The sequence below is a fragment of the Vicugna pacos genome, chromosome 11, assembly GCF_048564905.1.
Source record: "Vicugna pacos chromosome 11, VicPac4, whole genome shotgun sequence".
NCBI classification, from domain to species: Eukaryota; Metazoa; Chordata; class Mammalia; order Artiodactyla; family Camelidae; genus Vicugna; species Vicugna pacos.
This window is the reverse complement of record NC_132997.1, coordinates 51495823-51512115: the sequence shown is the minus strand read 5'-3', so window position 1 is coordinate 51512115 and position 16293 is coordinate 51495823. Positions and strand designations below refer to the sequence as shown.

The 16293-nt window shown below is 44.8% G+C and overlaps 1 protein-coding gene across 1 annotated transcript; it reads right to left on the bottom strand.

The window, feature by feature from the left end:
• Positions 1–1858: 1858 nt before the first annotated feature.
• On the bottom strand, positions 1859–6411 carry PRF1 (perforin 1). Its single transcript, XM_006212875.4, has 3 exons — positions 6302–6411; positions 4335–4969; positions 1859–3465 (listed from the first exon to the last, which is right to left on the bottom strand). Exons 2-3 carry the CDS (start codon positions 4871–4873, stop codon positions 2337–2339), a joined length of 1668 nt encoding a protein of 555 aa, XP_006212937.3. The 5' UTR covers positions 4874–4969; positions 6302–6411; the 3' UTR covers positions 1859–2336.
• Positions 6412–16293: the final 9882 nt, after the last annotated feature.

The window sequence follows — 16293 nt, the reverse complement described above, 5'->3', positions numbered from 1 at the left end:
GCAGAGACCTCCTGGAGAGGAGCAGTGACACAGGGATGCAGCCAGCCCCAGACCACCGCACTGAGAGGCACTGAGGGGATGCTCATCCTTCCCACTTCCCTCCGGTCCCCTGCCCACTGACGGCTGGAGCAGGGTAGAGCAGGGTGAGGACGAGACCTGGGGGGGATAGCAGGCACACTGGGGAATTGCCTGAGCAAACAAGTGGCCTCAGGTGTGACAAAGGGCCTATGAAATGTCAGTGAGAATGTCATGTTAGGGCTGAGGGCTCCACAGCTGTCCCTCCACAACATCGGCCATTCCTTCTCCTGGGCAATGCCATACCTACCCACCAAGGGCCCTCCTGTCCGAGTCTCCCTGTTCTGGTCTTGTGACTCACAGAGACCTGGCCTGGCCACTGACTTCTGTAACTAACCACAGTCAAATCCCTTCTTCCCAGCCTCGGTTTCCCTATATCCAGAAACAGGAGGTTAACCAGCTGACATTTCAGGACCTTTTCTGGAAGCACTGACCTTCTACAAAGGCTCATATCCCCCTTCTAAACGTCCTGGAAAGGGAGTAAAAAAAAAAAAAAGATTGTCCTTTTGGGGAAACCAAGGCACAGGGAGCAGAGGGACTTGCTAGAGGTCACTGAGTATGTGGGTACCAGAACCAGACTCTTGTCTCTTGTCAGAGCCGTTCCCTGAGCCAGGCCTGCCCTGGCCCTGCTTTCCCTGTAGGTACAGCCCAGGCCCATGTTTATTTTCAATTAATGCAGCAGCCAGCATGAAGTTTCATGATTTCCCTTGTGCTCTTGTTTGTGTGTGTGTGGCCGTGAACAGAAAGGCGTAAGAACGGTGGTTTCGACCAGGCTTCTAGAGCTTACCAATCCCTCTGCCCCAGCTGGGGATTTGGGGTCAGTGTCATGTCACTGCTGGGCTTTTGAGCCTATGGGTCAATACGGACCTCAAAGGGCTTAATTTGTTGGGAGTTTCACAGAGCCAGGAGGGCCGTGCCAACAACTCTGAGCCCCCTCTGAGAATGGCCCTGCATAGCCAAAACCTACCAGGTCTAGGAGGCTGCCCTGAATCTTGCCACCCACCCCATTTGCCTGTGTTCTGAGGCCTGTGTCCCAGACACATGAAACAAAGAGCACTTCATTTTATATCATAACCTGAGGCGCTGGGGTTCACTGCCTGCCCAGGCCAGGAGGCCGTTAGATACCACCTCATTGGAACCACTGCCTTCTCATGCTGAATTATGGGACAGGGGAGAGCTGTTCAGCCAGCCAGATGGATTCTGTTGAAATCAGAGTTTTCAACCTGGTTGTTCCAGATCAGTCATGGCCGGCATACATGTTCTTTTTGGCTTGGACCATGTTTGCCCACATCGGTTTATTTTTACAAAGTAGCATGAGTTGCCAACACTTAAAAGTCAAATTGGGATTTCTGTTTACTTTAAGAAACTACAAGACCTGGCAGCACTGGGCTCACATTTCTGCCTGGGAATGTTTGACTTGTGCAAAGCTGCCCACCCCCCCCCCCGCCCCCGATAACCATGTGCCTTTCAGCTCACCATAGTCCTCACCACTCCCTATTGTATCCCTGCTTGGAGCTGAATGTCTGTTGCCATTTATCACTGAGTTTATGCTTCTGTTTCTCACATCAGAGAGTTACGAGGAGTAAAATATTTTGGGTCCCCCCATTTCCAACAAAAGTGGAAAAACTGTTTACATTACCTGCCTACCCCTGGGGTGAACCACCTGTCCTGTCATGTAGGTTTGAAAACGTAGAAGTTTATCTCCAGCTATGTTTGGGCCCCCTCCTCTCCTCTGCCAGAACCGTCACCATCATGGTCATCAGATCACATTTATTGGTTCTCTGTCAGGCTGTGTACACAATGAGACAGGACAAGACAGCTCTTGATTTGTCTGAGAGGCAAAGCTTGGTGGGCAAAGAAAACAGAGCAAACAGAGCATCTGGGGCCTAAGGGGTTAGATCTAATATAAAAGAATTCACCATGTTAGAAAGGGCTGCAAAGGAATGGTGCAAATGACACAAGGCAGCCTGGTGGGAACAGCCTCCTGGCCTTCTGTCCAGTTCCAGACCTAAGCTGTGGCCTGTGTGGCAGTGGCTGAAGGGTGTGGCTCAGCCCCAGCTCATATCCGGGGCTCGAGAATATTGAAGAGCTAAGGTAGTCTGGACAGGCAGACTCAGGGCTGGCCTATAAATTCAGCCACCTCATTGGAGGGGAAAAACAGCCTCAGTTTTCTGTCTAATGGGGACCTGAAGATAGGCCCTCTGGGTCCTGTGTGAGACCCCATCAGTCTCGCACGCTGGTGCTCTCAGGACCTGCTGGTCTCACCACACTGCCCCACTCCGGTTTCCTGGGGGATCCCCCAGAAGCCCTTGGGGGGCATACTTCAGGCACGTTTCCCCTGCCAGGTGAGGCAAGCACTTGGCTTGGTAAAAGAAACTCAGGTGACCGTGCTTTAGGTGGCAGTTCACCTTATGTGAGCCCGAATGTGGAGTCCGGTCACAGGTGCCAAGAAGGTCATCATCCCAGCCATTGTCCGCATCCCAGACCTGCACCCTCAGGGGCCCCCCCGCGGTCAGAAGCACATCCCCGAAGTCCAACTGTGTCATCCACCGAGGGTGGTTGTTGTTCCACACTGTGCTTGTCCTTTGCTCCTGGCCTCCAAAGAAGACTTTCAGATAGGCGTCTGTTTTAGTGATCCAGTCCCCCCACAGACCTGTTGCCAGGAAGTTCATGACCTCCAGCCGGGCCAGGCCCCTCTTCCGGGGACAGCATTCCTGGTTGATGGCTCCCGAGCCATGGCACACACACTGGCACGGGTCCTTGGGGTTCTTCCGCTGCCCCGGGGGGCACGGCCGGCTGCAGTCCCTCCAGCGAGCCCTGTCCCTCACGTACTTGCTCACAGCCTGCCTCAGCGCCTCCCGCCGCGGGTCCTGGCTCTCCAGGAGCACGTGCAGAGGCTCCAGCGCGTAGTCCACCAGGCCGGGGCTGTCCTGCAGTGAGGCCACCCAGGCTGAGAACTGCTCAGGCCCAGCCTGGTTCCCGAACAGCAGGTCGTGCATGGAGGTGTGGTGGCCACCAGTGACTTCGGAATGGCGTTCCCGGTAGGCCTGGTGGAAGGAGGTCCCCATCTTGTGCTGCTGCTTCTTATCTTCACACGCCTTGAGTGCGGATGAGGAGCTGGCGCGGCCGCTGATGCTGACCTCGGCCTCGACGTCCAGGCAGTCCTCGATCTCCTGGGCTGTGAGCCCGTCCAGGGCCAGCTCGCAGGTGCGCAGGGCGGTGAGGGCCGAGGTGCGGCCGCCCAGCTCCACGGACCGGATGAAATGGGTGCCGTAGCTGGAGATGAGTCTGCGGTAGCTGGGCTCGGTGGAGGCGTTGAAGTGGGGGGGCAGGGTCCTGAGGGCCCTCTTGAAATCGGGGTGGAGCGGGGGAGTGTGCACCAGGTGAAAACTGTGAGGGGAAAGAAGTAGAGCAGGTGGGTCCAGTAGTATTTCCCCATTCAGCACTCCCTCACAAGTGCTCAAGGTCGAAGGGAGTGGCAGAACTAGGACCTGAACCCAGGCGGCCTGGCTCCAAGGCCCAAGCTCTCAGCCACTAAGCCAGCAGGGAAATGCGCTTTGCCCATGGCTCCTTCATGACCTGAGTACTCTGTGTGGGTATTTTTGCCTTTTTTTTTTTTAAGTTTTTTCTTTCCTTTTCATCTTCTAATTTTAAAAGTGATGATATTGCTCTGATGGTGTCCCTCTAGCTTTGGAACCTAGTCCTCTGGCCTCTGTCCCCTGGATTGGGCCCTGGATGCCTGGGCTCCTTCCTGACAGCTCTGGCCGTGCAGGCGGGAGGTGCCCTGTGCCACTGTGTGGGAAATGTGGCCTCTCGTGAGAGAGCAGAGTGGGTAGAGACCATGCATTTCTCGGGGTGACTAGGCCCAAGGGCTGGGGGCATGGCTACTGTTGTTCAACCTGTGGCCCCAGTTCCCAGCACAGAGCCTGGTGAGGCAGACCCAGGGATAGGAGGGGCTCAGCCAGGTCTCTGCCCACAAGAGACTGGAAATGCCCAAGAAAGTGGGGACTGGGTGCTCAGTAGACCTGAATGGCACCATTTTGGGGCTCTAAGCACAGCTTTGCTCACTTCCCCTCTGTTTGTTCTTGCCCTGGGCTCTTCCAGATCAGGGCCTCAGGGAAGGAGGTATGTGAGAACCAGAATTGTCATCTCCTCCTGGTGGAAGTAGCCTCTGGTTTCCCCAGCCTGCTGGGTTCCTAACCACCCAGAGTTTCCCATGCCTTTTTCAAGTCCCCTCCACCCCCACCCGCAGCGCTCACCTGTAGAAACGACACTCCACTGAGTCCAGGCTGAAGCGGTACTGGTCTTGGTAAGTCTTTTGGGCCGCAAAGTTGGCTGCCGCGGAGTGGGAGCCTGCCACGGTCACGTGCACATTGATGCTGGGCTTGGGATTCACGTCCAGCCCCACCCGCCAGTCGTTGCGGATGCTGCTGGCTGCCTCCGCAGCCACATCCTCGGCCGACCGGCCCTCTTCCCTGGCCACTTTGCGCTTGCAGCCCGAGCCGTGGGCGCGCCAGTCAGTGAGCGCCAGGGGCAGGCGCTGGAGGGCGTTCTGCTGTAGGGCGTTGCGGCAGAGGGTGCAGGTGTGGTCGGGCCGCTGGAAGCGCTGCGTGTCCACCGGGAAGGAGCCCGAGCGCTGGAGGGTGGTCACGTCCACGCCCTCCCCTGCCAGCCAGGACCCCGGCACGAACTTGAGGTTGCGCCGGCACTCAGAGCGCGCGGCTGTGTAGCAGGGGGCAGGCGCTGGCGTGGGCAGCAGCAGCAGGAGGATGCCGAGGAGGAGCACACAGGGGGCCATGGAGCTGCAGAGACAGAGGGCACTGGGGCTCTGGGAAGCTGTGGGCAGGGGCACGGAGGATGGCCGACCCCTCCTCCAACTGTGGATTATCAGGGCCTGTGGAATAGGGAGGGAATGGGGTATCTCTTAAGTCATTGTATGTCAGAGCTGGAGTGACTTTTACAAACCTGGTTCAGCCCCCACATTATACAGATGGACCCAGAGAGGAGAAGAGAGTTGCCCAAGGTCACACAACCAGGAGACCCTTGATAGCATTTCCCTACTTAAGGCTGAATGAGAATCCAGATTGATGGCTTTGTCCCCAGGACCACAGTTACTGCTGGCGGGGAGGGGGCTCTGTGTGCAGAAGAGGGGACAGAGAGTAGCTGTAGCAGATTTGGGGAAGAATCTGGGGACTGTAGGGAAGCCTGGATTCTGGAGAAGTATCATTTTGGACCCAAGAACAAGCTATGCTTTCCCTACCCCATCTCTCTCTCTCTTCCCCCATTAAGCCCTTAACAGAATTGGAAAAGAAATGAGGCTGAGCATCACCATCATTTGCCCCATTTCCCCTTTGGGGCCATCTCTACGAGCTCATGGAAGAACATCAGCCTGAATTCTAGAACACAAGCTGCCTGTGCGCCTGTGCCCTTACATCCTGTGTGGGGAGGGGGCGTTCGGTTTGCTCTTCTCCTCTTTGGCATTCCCTGCCACACTCTGCGGGATTCTGGCAGTGACTGCTAGCTGCCTGTTGCTGATTAGTGGACAACGACGAGCTAAAATGTTCTTCTTCCATTTGAGGTGGCTCTGGAGCCTCACTAGGCCTGCTTACAATCTGGAATCTCCTCTCTACCCCTGTCCAAACTGAGCTCCTCGGAGGCCCCGCCCCTCTGGCACCTGCCAGGGACAGCGGCTTGTCTGAGACGTGGGGGATTACGGAGAGCAGGGATTTCCCCTGCATTCTGGCTGGAGCCTTCTTTGCCTTCCTTAAAGGAGTGGCTCGAATGGTGGAATTCCAGGCAACATGGCAGGCCCCCTGGGAGGTAAAAAGGAGAAGGGGAGTCTTTTGAAGACCTTCAGATCATCCCACTTAGAGGCCAGCACAGTTTATAACCTAATCAAAAGAAAATTTCCATCTTGACCTTCATCATACTATCTCCTGGGGAGCCTGTTTTCAGCATTTTTAGCTTTCACTGTCAGCATTTGAAGGGGCCTTAAAGACTATGTACTCTGACCTCTTCACTTTGAGAAAACCAAGGCCCACTGTGGGCATGGGGCTGCCCAGTGAGTTAGTGCCAGAGCATGGTCTGGACCCAGGTCTCCTGTCTTATGGGTCACAATACATCCTGCTTCATCAGGCTCTTTCCCAGAAGAAGCAGCCCTACTCTTGTGTCCCTTGGTTCCCACCCGGGGGCTCCCAGCCTCCCTGACCCCCTGCTTCTTCCCTACCTGGAGTCCTGTGCTGAGAGGCTCCTACGGAGATGTGCTCTCTCCTCACGGGAGGCCCCTGAAATGGTGGTACAGCCCCCTAGGCAGGCTCACCACACAGCTCATCACCCAGGCCACAGTTCTCATCACTTCTGCTTCCTGCCCCGCCCCCCAACTGTGGTCATGGGTCCCCTTTGCTCTCCCCCCGCCCACCAGCATGCACTCTGTCCTCACCTTCTCATCCGGCCTGCTGACAGCCTTCAGGAAGCAAGCTGTGAGGGCCAGAGGCTCATCTGCCAAGCAGAGCTGCCTGGGGCACGGGAACCCCGGGCAAACAGGGGAGGTTTAGGGGGTGGGACAAGAGCACAGGGGTCTGAGAACGTCGAGATTCAACTCTGGTGTTGATAAACAGGCCACTGGGGACCATTTCCCTGCTTCTGCCCCGCAGCATCACGTGCACGGGCTTTAAGAGGCAGTGCAGAGCGGGAGCTCAGGAACCAGGCTGCCTGGGCTTGGGCCAGCTTGGATGCACACTAACTGTGTGGCTTGACCGGTTTCCTTAGCCTCTCTGTGACTCAGTTTCCTCATTTGAAAGTGGGAATAATATTAGTGTAGACCCCGTGGGTTGTGAAGACTGGGGATTACTCCATGTTGAAGTGCTTAGGACAGTGCTTGGCCCTCAGTGAGTGGTAAAGCATGTGACCGTTCCCTCCTCCCAGAGCAGTGGGGAGAGAATAAACATTGTTCAGACCTCCGTGCCCACTTCCTGCCCACACCTGCATCCCAGCCTAGATTCTGGGCCCCAAACACATACTCCAGAACAGGGTCCTGTGCCCCCCACTATGTGGGGAGAACTGGTGGACACACTGGTCTCCAGTCTCCTCCGTGGCCCTGGTCTGTGAAGGCAGCTGTAGCGCAGGTGAGTGGGCAGCTGTGTGACCCTGCTGGGGAGAGATCTGGGTGGGACCAGAGGCCCAGGGTCTTCTCTAAACTTTGTCTTACCTGAAGTCAGAGTTGGGTGAGGTTTCCATGGGTTGAGTGACTCACCGGGCAACTTCTGGGGGGCAAAATCATATTGTCCTGAGGTGGAGACAGCTGGGTAAGAGGGGGACCATTCTCCTTCTAACTATGTAAGTGACAGGAAAAAATAGCCACAGACCCCAGACCACGTGTGACACCATGGCATGGCTCATCATTTGTGTCCCCACAATGTCCCCTCCTCTTACGGGAACTGGTGCTTAAGCTGTTTTCTCGAAACCTGGCCCCATCTACTCCCCGCAGTGTCCCCCTCCCTCTCCCAGAATTTGTAGCCCCCTGAACCCCCTTCCAGCTCCTGCCCGTGGCCTGACTTTGATGCTGTGAGGAATTTAGTTTTGACCGTGCTCAGAAAACCAGTTTGAGGGGCGTGGAGCCCTGCAGAAAATCTATAGGAAGAGAAAGGTGAGGTAGGGAAAACAAGTTCTAATCCCAGCTTCAACGGCAACTTCCTGTGTGAGTCCTGGCAGGAGAGCTTGAACTCCTTTCTGTCTTAGTTTCCTCATCTATAAAAGCAAAGGGAGGACTGCTGATTTGGCCTATAGAACTGATGACCACTGTCCTCTCCAGTTGAAACTTAGCACTTGAAATGTGTTTTAAGCACTGTTTTTCCTCAGAGACATGTTTGTTTCCAGACTCCATCTGTATGGTTCATTATTAATTTAACAATTTTGTTGGAATAGAATTCACATACCATACAACACACCAATTTAAGTTGTACAATTCAGTGGGTTTTAGGATAGTCACAGAATTGTGCAACCATCACCACAGTCAATTTTAGAACATTTTCATCGCTCCCCCAAAGAAACCCTGTACCCATGAGCAGTCACTGCTCATTTCCCCCAACACCAATCTACTCTCTGTCTCTCTGAGTTTTCCTACTTTGGACATTTCATGTTAATTGAATCATACAAGATGTGACCTTTTGTATCTGGCTTATTCCACATAATGTAATATTTTCAAGGTTCATCCAAGTTGTGGTATGTAGCAATACTGCATTCCTTTTCATGGCTGAATAGTATTCCATTGCATGGACACAGCCCAATTGTTCCACATCCTTTTTATCATCTGACTTTAAACATTTTTAATTAATTAATTATTTATTTTAAAATTTTTATTGTCAGTTTATAATGTTGTATCAATTTCTGGTATATAGCATAATATTTCAGTAATACATATATACATATATATATTCATTTTCATATTATTTTTCACTATGGGTTACCACAAGATATTGAATATAGTTCTTGTGCTATACAGAAGAAACTTGTTTATCTATTATATATGTAGCAGTTAGTATCTGCAAATCTTGAATTCCCAGTTTGTCCTTTTCTACCTTCTTTCCCCCCTGGTAACCATAAGTTTTGTTTCCTATGTCTGTGACTCTGTTTCTGTTTTGTAAATAAGTTCATTTGTGTCTTTTTTTTAGATTCCACATCTAAGTGATATAATATGGTATTTTTCTTTCTCTTTCTGGTTTACTTCAGTTAGAATGAGTCCATCCATTTTGCTGCAAATGGTATTATTGCATTCTCTTTCAATGGCTGAGTAGTATTCCATTATATATGTGTGTGCATGTGTGTATGTACATATACCACATCTTCTTTATCCAGGCATCTGTCAATGGACCTTTAGGTTGCATCCATGTCTTAACTATTGTAAATAGTGCTGCTGTGAACATTGGGGTGCATGTATCTTTCTGAAGTAGAGCTCCCTCTGGATATATTCCCAGGAGCAGGATTGCTAGATCATATGGTACCTGTATTTTTAGTTTTTAAAGGAATCCCCATACTGTTTTCCATATGGCTTCACCAAACTACTACATTCCCTGTTTGTGGACTTTTTACTGACGGCCAGTTATGCCTTATGTTAGTTTTGATGTGCATTTTTCTGATAATTAGCAATATTGAGCATTTTTTTTCATGTGCCTATTGGCCATTTGTATGTCTTCATTGGAGAAATGTTTGTTTAGGTCTTCTGCCCATTTTTGGATTGGTTGTTTGTTGTTGTTGTTATTAAATTGTATGAACCCTTTGTATATTCTGGAAATTAAGCCCTTGTCAGTCGCATCATTTGCAAATATTTTCTCCCATTCTGTAGGTTGTCTTTTTGTCTTATTTATGGTTTTCTTTGCTCTGCAAAAGCTTGTAAGTTTAATTAGGTCCCATTTGTATGTTTTTGCTTTTATTTCTGTTGCCTGGGTAGACTGCCCTAGGGTCACTGTGGTTTTGATTTGGATTTCCCCAATGGCTAATGATGTTGAGAATCTCTTCATTTGCTTATTGGTCACTTGTGTATTTCTTTGGAGCAATGGCTATTCAAGTCCTTTGCCTATTTTTGAACTGGGTTATTCGTCTTTTTTATTGTTGATTTATAATAGTTCTTTATATATTTTAGATTCTAGGCCCTTATCAATTATATGATTTGCAAATATTTTCTCCTATTCTATGAGTTATCACTCACTTGACAGTATCCTTTGAAGCATGGGAGGTTTTTTTTTTAATAGGAGGAGGTAATTTTAGGTTTATTTATTTGTTTTTTATTTCTTTTAAACAGAGGTACTGGGAATTGAACCCAGGACCTTGTGCGTGCTAGGCATGCATTTTACCACTAAGCTATGTATACCCTCCCCCCCCGAAGTTTTAAATTTTGATAAAATCCAATTTATCTATTTTTACTTCTGCTGTGTACTTTTAATGTCTTATCTAAAAGTCTTTGCCTAACCCAAGGTCATGAAGATTTACTCCTATATTTTCTTCATATAAGAGTCTTATCATTAGCTCTTACATTTAAGTCTATAATCTACTTGGAATTTACATGGTGTATGGAAAGGGGTCCAACTTCATTCTTTTGCATGTGGATATGGTTTATACATATACATATATATATATATATTTTTTTTAAGTTACAAAAGCTCCATGGTTACTCTATATAGAACGTATGAGAAAGACATTGATCCTGATGGCATCTGCTCTGATTGCATAAACTCTACCTACTGCAGACATGAACTGTAATCAAAGAGGGAGGTCCTTTAACAAATGAAGCATTTAGATTGTACTTATGGTGGGTATTTAGAAATCCAAAATGCCGTCCCAGGTGTTGTTCCTTCATCCTGTGATCATTCTCTGTTCCCTTTTCTTTACAGATTTGTGGAACTTCAGGGTTCTTCCTCATGCCTCAAATGAGTTATCCACAGTTATGCTCGACTTACCACCTTTAGTCTCATGCAATGAGTTGAAGAGTTTTCCCACTTTCTCTATGCCGTGGCAGAGTTTGCAGAAGGCTGGCACTACTCAGTTTCTGTAGTTGCGTAGATTTGTAAGTGCAGGGTCCTCGTCTTCAACAGTACAGCTCTACTCAGGTTTTCTGGCTTTTATCTGGTATTGGTTTTGGCAAGTTACATTTTTCTAGGAAAACTTCCTGTCTGTCTAAAACTTCACACTTGTGGGCATGAAGTTATTTACAACAGTTTCTCTCTGTTAAAAAAAAACAAAACACAACTTTCAGAATTGGTAGTGATACCCCTTTTTGCTTATAATTTTTAAATTATGGTTTTTCTCTTTTTTCTAGATCAGTCCTGTTAAAGATTTTTATATATTTTATTACTTTTCTCAAAGAATCTGCTCTGGGCTTTATTGCTTCTCTCTATTGGATACTTATTTTCCATTTTCTTCATTTCATTCTTATCTTTTTATTTCCTTCCTTTTCCCTTTATTTTTTGGACTTCTATAGCTCTTTTTCTTAATTCTTGAGTTAAATCCTCCGTTCATTTAATTTTCAGACTTTTTTTCTTTTTTTAATTGATGTACAATTTACACATAACATTAGTTAAAGGTATACAACATACAATTCGGTATTTGTATATATTGTGAAATGAGCACCACAATAAGTCTAGTTAACATTCGTCACCATAGTTACAAAATCTTTTTTTTACTTGTAATGAGAACTTTAAAGATCTACTCTCTTGACAACTTTCAAATATGCAATACAGTATAATTAACTATAGTCACTATGCTGTAGATTATATCCCCATAACTTATTTACTTTATAGCTGGAAGTTTGTACCTTTTGGCCTCCTTCATTCATTTCACTGACCCTCCTCCCCCAACCACTGCCAATTTGTTCTCTGTGTTTATGAGCTTAGCTAAAAGAGTCCATATATAAATAAGATCATATGGTGTTTGTCTTTCTCTGACTTATTTCACTTACCGAAATGCCCTTAAGGTCCATCCATGTTGTTGCAAATGGCAAGATTTTCTTCTTCGTTGCAGCTGATATAGATAGATAGATAGATAGATAGATAGATAGATAGATAGATAGATAGATAGATAGACATCTACTATATTATGTATATACATATATATGTCATATTTTCTTTATCCATTCATCCATCAGTGGACACTTAGGTTGTTTCCATATCTTGGCTGTTGTAAATAATGCTGCAGTGAACATGGGATGCAGATAACATTTCAGGTTAGTGTTTTTGTTGTCTTTGGACAAACCCAGAAGTGGAATTACTGCATTAGACTTTCTTCTTTTTTAATGTAAGCATTTAAACTTCTGCATTTCTCTAAGAATCTCTAATTGCATCTCTAAAATTTTGGTATGAAGTATTTTATTATTGCCTTGTTTCTTAACATTTTCTAAATATCCTTATGATTTTTTTGACCTGTGAGTTACTGTTTTTAAAAGTCTGCTTTTTTACATTTTTAAGAAAATGGAGTTTCAAATACTATCTTTTGATTATTGACTTCTCACATAGTTGCACTGTAGTCAGAACATGTTTATATGATAACCAATCTTTGATATTTGTTGAAGTTTTCTCTATAGTCTACTAAATGTTCAGTTTTTGTAAATATTCTTAAGTACTTGAGAAGAATATCTATTTGCTAATTTTGGCATGCAGAGTTTTATGTTCAAGTCCATGGTTTGTTGATATATTAATTACTGAGAGAATCATGTAAAAATCTCCCACTGTGAAGACAGATTGTTCAAGATCTATAGATTTCTTAGTATAGCCACATTGAAAGACAGTGTGGCAGTTTCTTACAAAACTAAACACACTCTTAACCGCAAGATCCACTAACAACGCTCCATGGTATTTACTCAAAGTAGTTGAAACCTTTGTCTGCACAAAAATATGCACATACTGGATTAGACTTTCCATGTTTATAGCAGCTTTGTTCACAGTTGCCAAACCTTGGAAGCAATCAAGCAATGCCCTTAACTAGGTGAGTGGATAAATAAACTGTGGTTGCCTTCAGACAATGGAGTATTGTTTAGGACTAAGACAAAAGGAGCTATCAGGCCATGAAAAAACATGATGGAACCTTAAATACATACTGTGTGGCTCTGGAGAAGGCAAAAGACAATTTTTAATACCGAGACAGTAAAAATATAGTGGTCTTCAGGCGTTAAGGAAGGAGACATAAATTGGTAGAGCATAATGGTTGTTTAGGGCAGGTAAAAATATTCTTTGTGATACTGCAATGGTAGATACATTTCCTTAAGCATTTGTCAAAACCAACAGAAAATACAGCACCAATAGGGAGCCCTAATGAAAACTATGGACTTTATTTGATAATAATGTGTCAGTGTAGGTACTGCCGTGGTGCAGGGTGCGAATAGTGGGGGAAGTTGTGTGTTCTGTTGTGTGGAGACGGGGGATACGCAGCAACACTCTGTACTTCCTGCTCAATTTTGCTATTAAAAAACCTGCTCTTAAAATATTAATTTGAAAAAAGGTGTAGTAAGATCTTGAACCCCCATGTTCACTCCAGCATCATTCACAATAGTGAAAAGTTGGAAGCAACACACCAGTGTCCATCCATGGATGAATGGATAAAGAAAATGTATATATTAAAAAGAAGGAAATCCTGTCACACGCTACAGATGGATGACTCTTGAGGACATTATGCTAAGTGAAATCAGCCAGACAGAAAGACAAATACTCGATAACTCCACTAACAGGAGGCATCTAAGGTAGTCAGATTCCTAGAAACAGAAAATAAAAGGTGATTACAGGGGGTGGTGATGGAGGGAGAAACGGAGTGCTGTGAACGTTCAATGGGTATAGAGTTCTTTAAATGTACTTAATACTGCCAAACTGTACAATTAAAATTTTGTAAAGATTTAAAGATAGTAAAAAAAAAAATCTATAGCTATCTCCCTGCCACTAGAGTCCCATCAACTTTGGCTTTACATTTTAAGGCTGTTTTATGAAGCAAGCGTAGTATTACTTTGAACTCTCTATGTAGGGACCCTTTTAATCCCAAATAATGTTTTTGCTGCAATATCAATTTTGTCTCATATTAATAGAGCTACCCCAACTTTTTTCTACTATTGCTATTTTAAATTGTGGTAAAACACACATAACATAAAATTTACCATCTTAATCATTTTTAACTATACCAACTTCATTTTGATGAGTACCCACTATGGCGATTACTTTCAGACTCCCTGTGTTCTTATGTTTTAAGTGGGTCTCTGTTAAACATGGCTAGTTAGATTTTGTGTTGTCATCCGATCTGAGTAACTATCTGTGTAACTGTGCATTAGGTCCGTTAACATTTATTGTGATTACTGTTCTGTGAGAGTTCATTTCTACCATCAGGGGTTATGTTTTTTCATTGTCCTGCTGCTTCTGTGCTTCCTTCCCCACTCTTTTCCTGCCTTGTTTTAGATTGACTGAACTTTTTGAAAAAAGTACGTTCTCTTCCCGCTAATGGTTTAGATCTTAAAACCCTTCTGATTCTTTAATGGTTACCCATAAAATTGCTAACGAGTTCTTAGCAAGGTCTAACATTGTTTACTGTTTTTCTCCTTTCCAGGGATACTTAATATGCTATTACTAAAAATTGCCCTTCCTCGTTCTGAGGGTTATTTTTGTCATATTTTAGTTATACCTTACTTTTCCTCTGCTTAATTAGTCATTGGTACTATTACTTGATACGGTCAATGCTTGTTTGTTTGTATATTTTTATTGAAGTATAGTCAGTTTACAATGTTGTGTCCATTTCTGGTGTACAGCACAGTACTTCTGTCCTATAGGAGCATACATATATTCATTGTCATATTCTTTTTCACTGTAAGTTACTACAAGATATTGATTACAGTTCCCTGCGTTATACAGTATAAACTTCTTATTTATTCAATGTTTGTTTATGTTTACCTACACATTTACCAGTTTCTTTGTTCATTATTCTTTCATCTCTGAGCCCCCTTTGGGGATAATTTCCCATTTTTCTTTCCATTTAAGTCTTTTTATTTTTATTTTAAAAATTGAGGTGTAGTGGCATAAAATATTTTATGAGTTTCAGGTGTATAACGTAATGATTTGATATTTGTGTACATTGTGAAATGACCATCACAGCAAGTCTAGTTAACATCCATCACCTTATACAGTTACAAGAAGGCTTTATTTCATATGAACTTATAAGATCTACTCTTCTTTTAGCAGCTTTCAAATTTGCAGCACGGTATTGTTGACTGTAGTCACCATGCTGTACATTACATCGTCAGGACTTACTTATTTTGTAAGTGTAAATTTGTACCTTTTGATTCCCTTCACCCTGTTCTCCCACCCACTGCCCTCTGCCTCTGACAACCACCAACCAATCTGTTATCTCTGTGGGCTTGGATTTTTTTCAGGTTTTGTTGTTGGGTTTTTTTGCTTGTTTGTTTCTGTTTCCCCTTTTCTTAAAGTGCACCCATTAGAAGTGCTTTCAGCGGGTTTCTCTGGCAGTACACACTCTTAGTTTCTGTTTGCCTGAAACGCCTTTATTTCACCCTTGTTTTTGAATCATAATTTCAGCTGGTTGACACTTTGAAGTTATTATTGGTTGGCATCTCCCAGCACTTTGAAGTTATTTCACTGCTTCTGGCTTCCATTGTTGCTATTGGTTAACTGTCATTCCTTTCTAGAGAATTTGTTTTTGGGGGGGGGAACGGGACCATTTTTAAGATCTTTTCATTTTTGATTTTCTGAAATTGTACAACAAAGTATGTATCTAGATATGAATTTCTTTTAGTTCACCTTGTTTGGGATTTGTTCTTCCTGAATCTGAGGCTTCACATCTTTCATCATTCTGGAAAACATCCTGGCCATTATCCCTTCCTATATTCCATCTCCTTCATTCTCTCTATCTTTGCCTTTTGGAATGCCAGTTAGCAATATAATTAGCCTTTTCATTCTCTCTTCCTGGCCTGTTATACTCTTTCTTATTGTCTACTTTTTTCTCTCTGTACTGTGTCCTCTTTATTTTTCTCCAGTTCTTTGTTTCAATTCACTAATTCTTGCCTTAGCTTTGTCAAATCTGCTATTTAATCCATTCATTGAGTTTTTAATTTAGGTAATACCTTTACCAAGATGCAAAAATCAAAACAATATAAAAACATAAAAGATATATAGTGAATAATCTCTCTCCTGCCCCTTTCCCCCTATGCCCCTCCACCCAACTTGCCTCCACAGGTGCCACTTCTTTCTGTTCTTTCTTCTTTTCTAGTTTCTGGGGTGTCTTCTCAGATGTTTTTTCACACTAATATAAGCAAATACTAGTGGAAATGTTTTCTTATTTTCTCCGTTTCTCACACAAAAGGAAGCATGTTATACATCTTGCTTTGTACTTAAGTTTTGTTATTGAATAATATAGTTTGGAGATACTTACATATGAGCACATAGTTTCCTCATTCTTTTATTTTTTAAATGCTTGTATAGGACTTCATTATATGGATGAACCCCAATTTATTTGGCCAACCTCCTATTGATGGACATTTGAGTTGTTTACAGTCTTTTGCTCTTACAGACAATGTTGCAGTGAATAACCTTGTACATACCTCATTTTGGGTATGTGCAGCTATATCTGTGTATACATTTCCAGAGGTTGAATTGCTGGGTCAGAACCTTATATATGTTCTGTTTTGTTATAAACTACATATATGTGCACATATAGATACATATATGCTTATATTACATATAT

Bases quoted from the DNA above. Each gene is read 5' to 3' on its own strand.
- PRF1 (XM_006212875.4), bottom strand. From the start codon at position 4,873: ATGGCCCCCTGTGTGCTCCTCCTCGGCATCCTCCTGCTGCTGCTGCCC. The intron at 3,466-4,334 runs GTGAGCGCTGCG...TTCCCCTCACAG, and splicing joins GTGGAGTGTCGTTTCTACAG to TTTTCACCTGGTGCACACTC.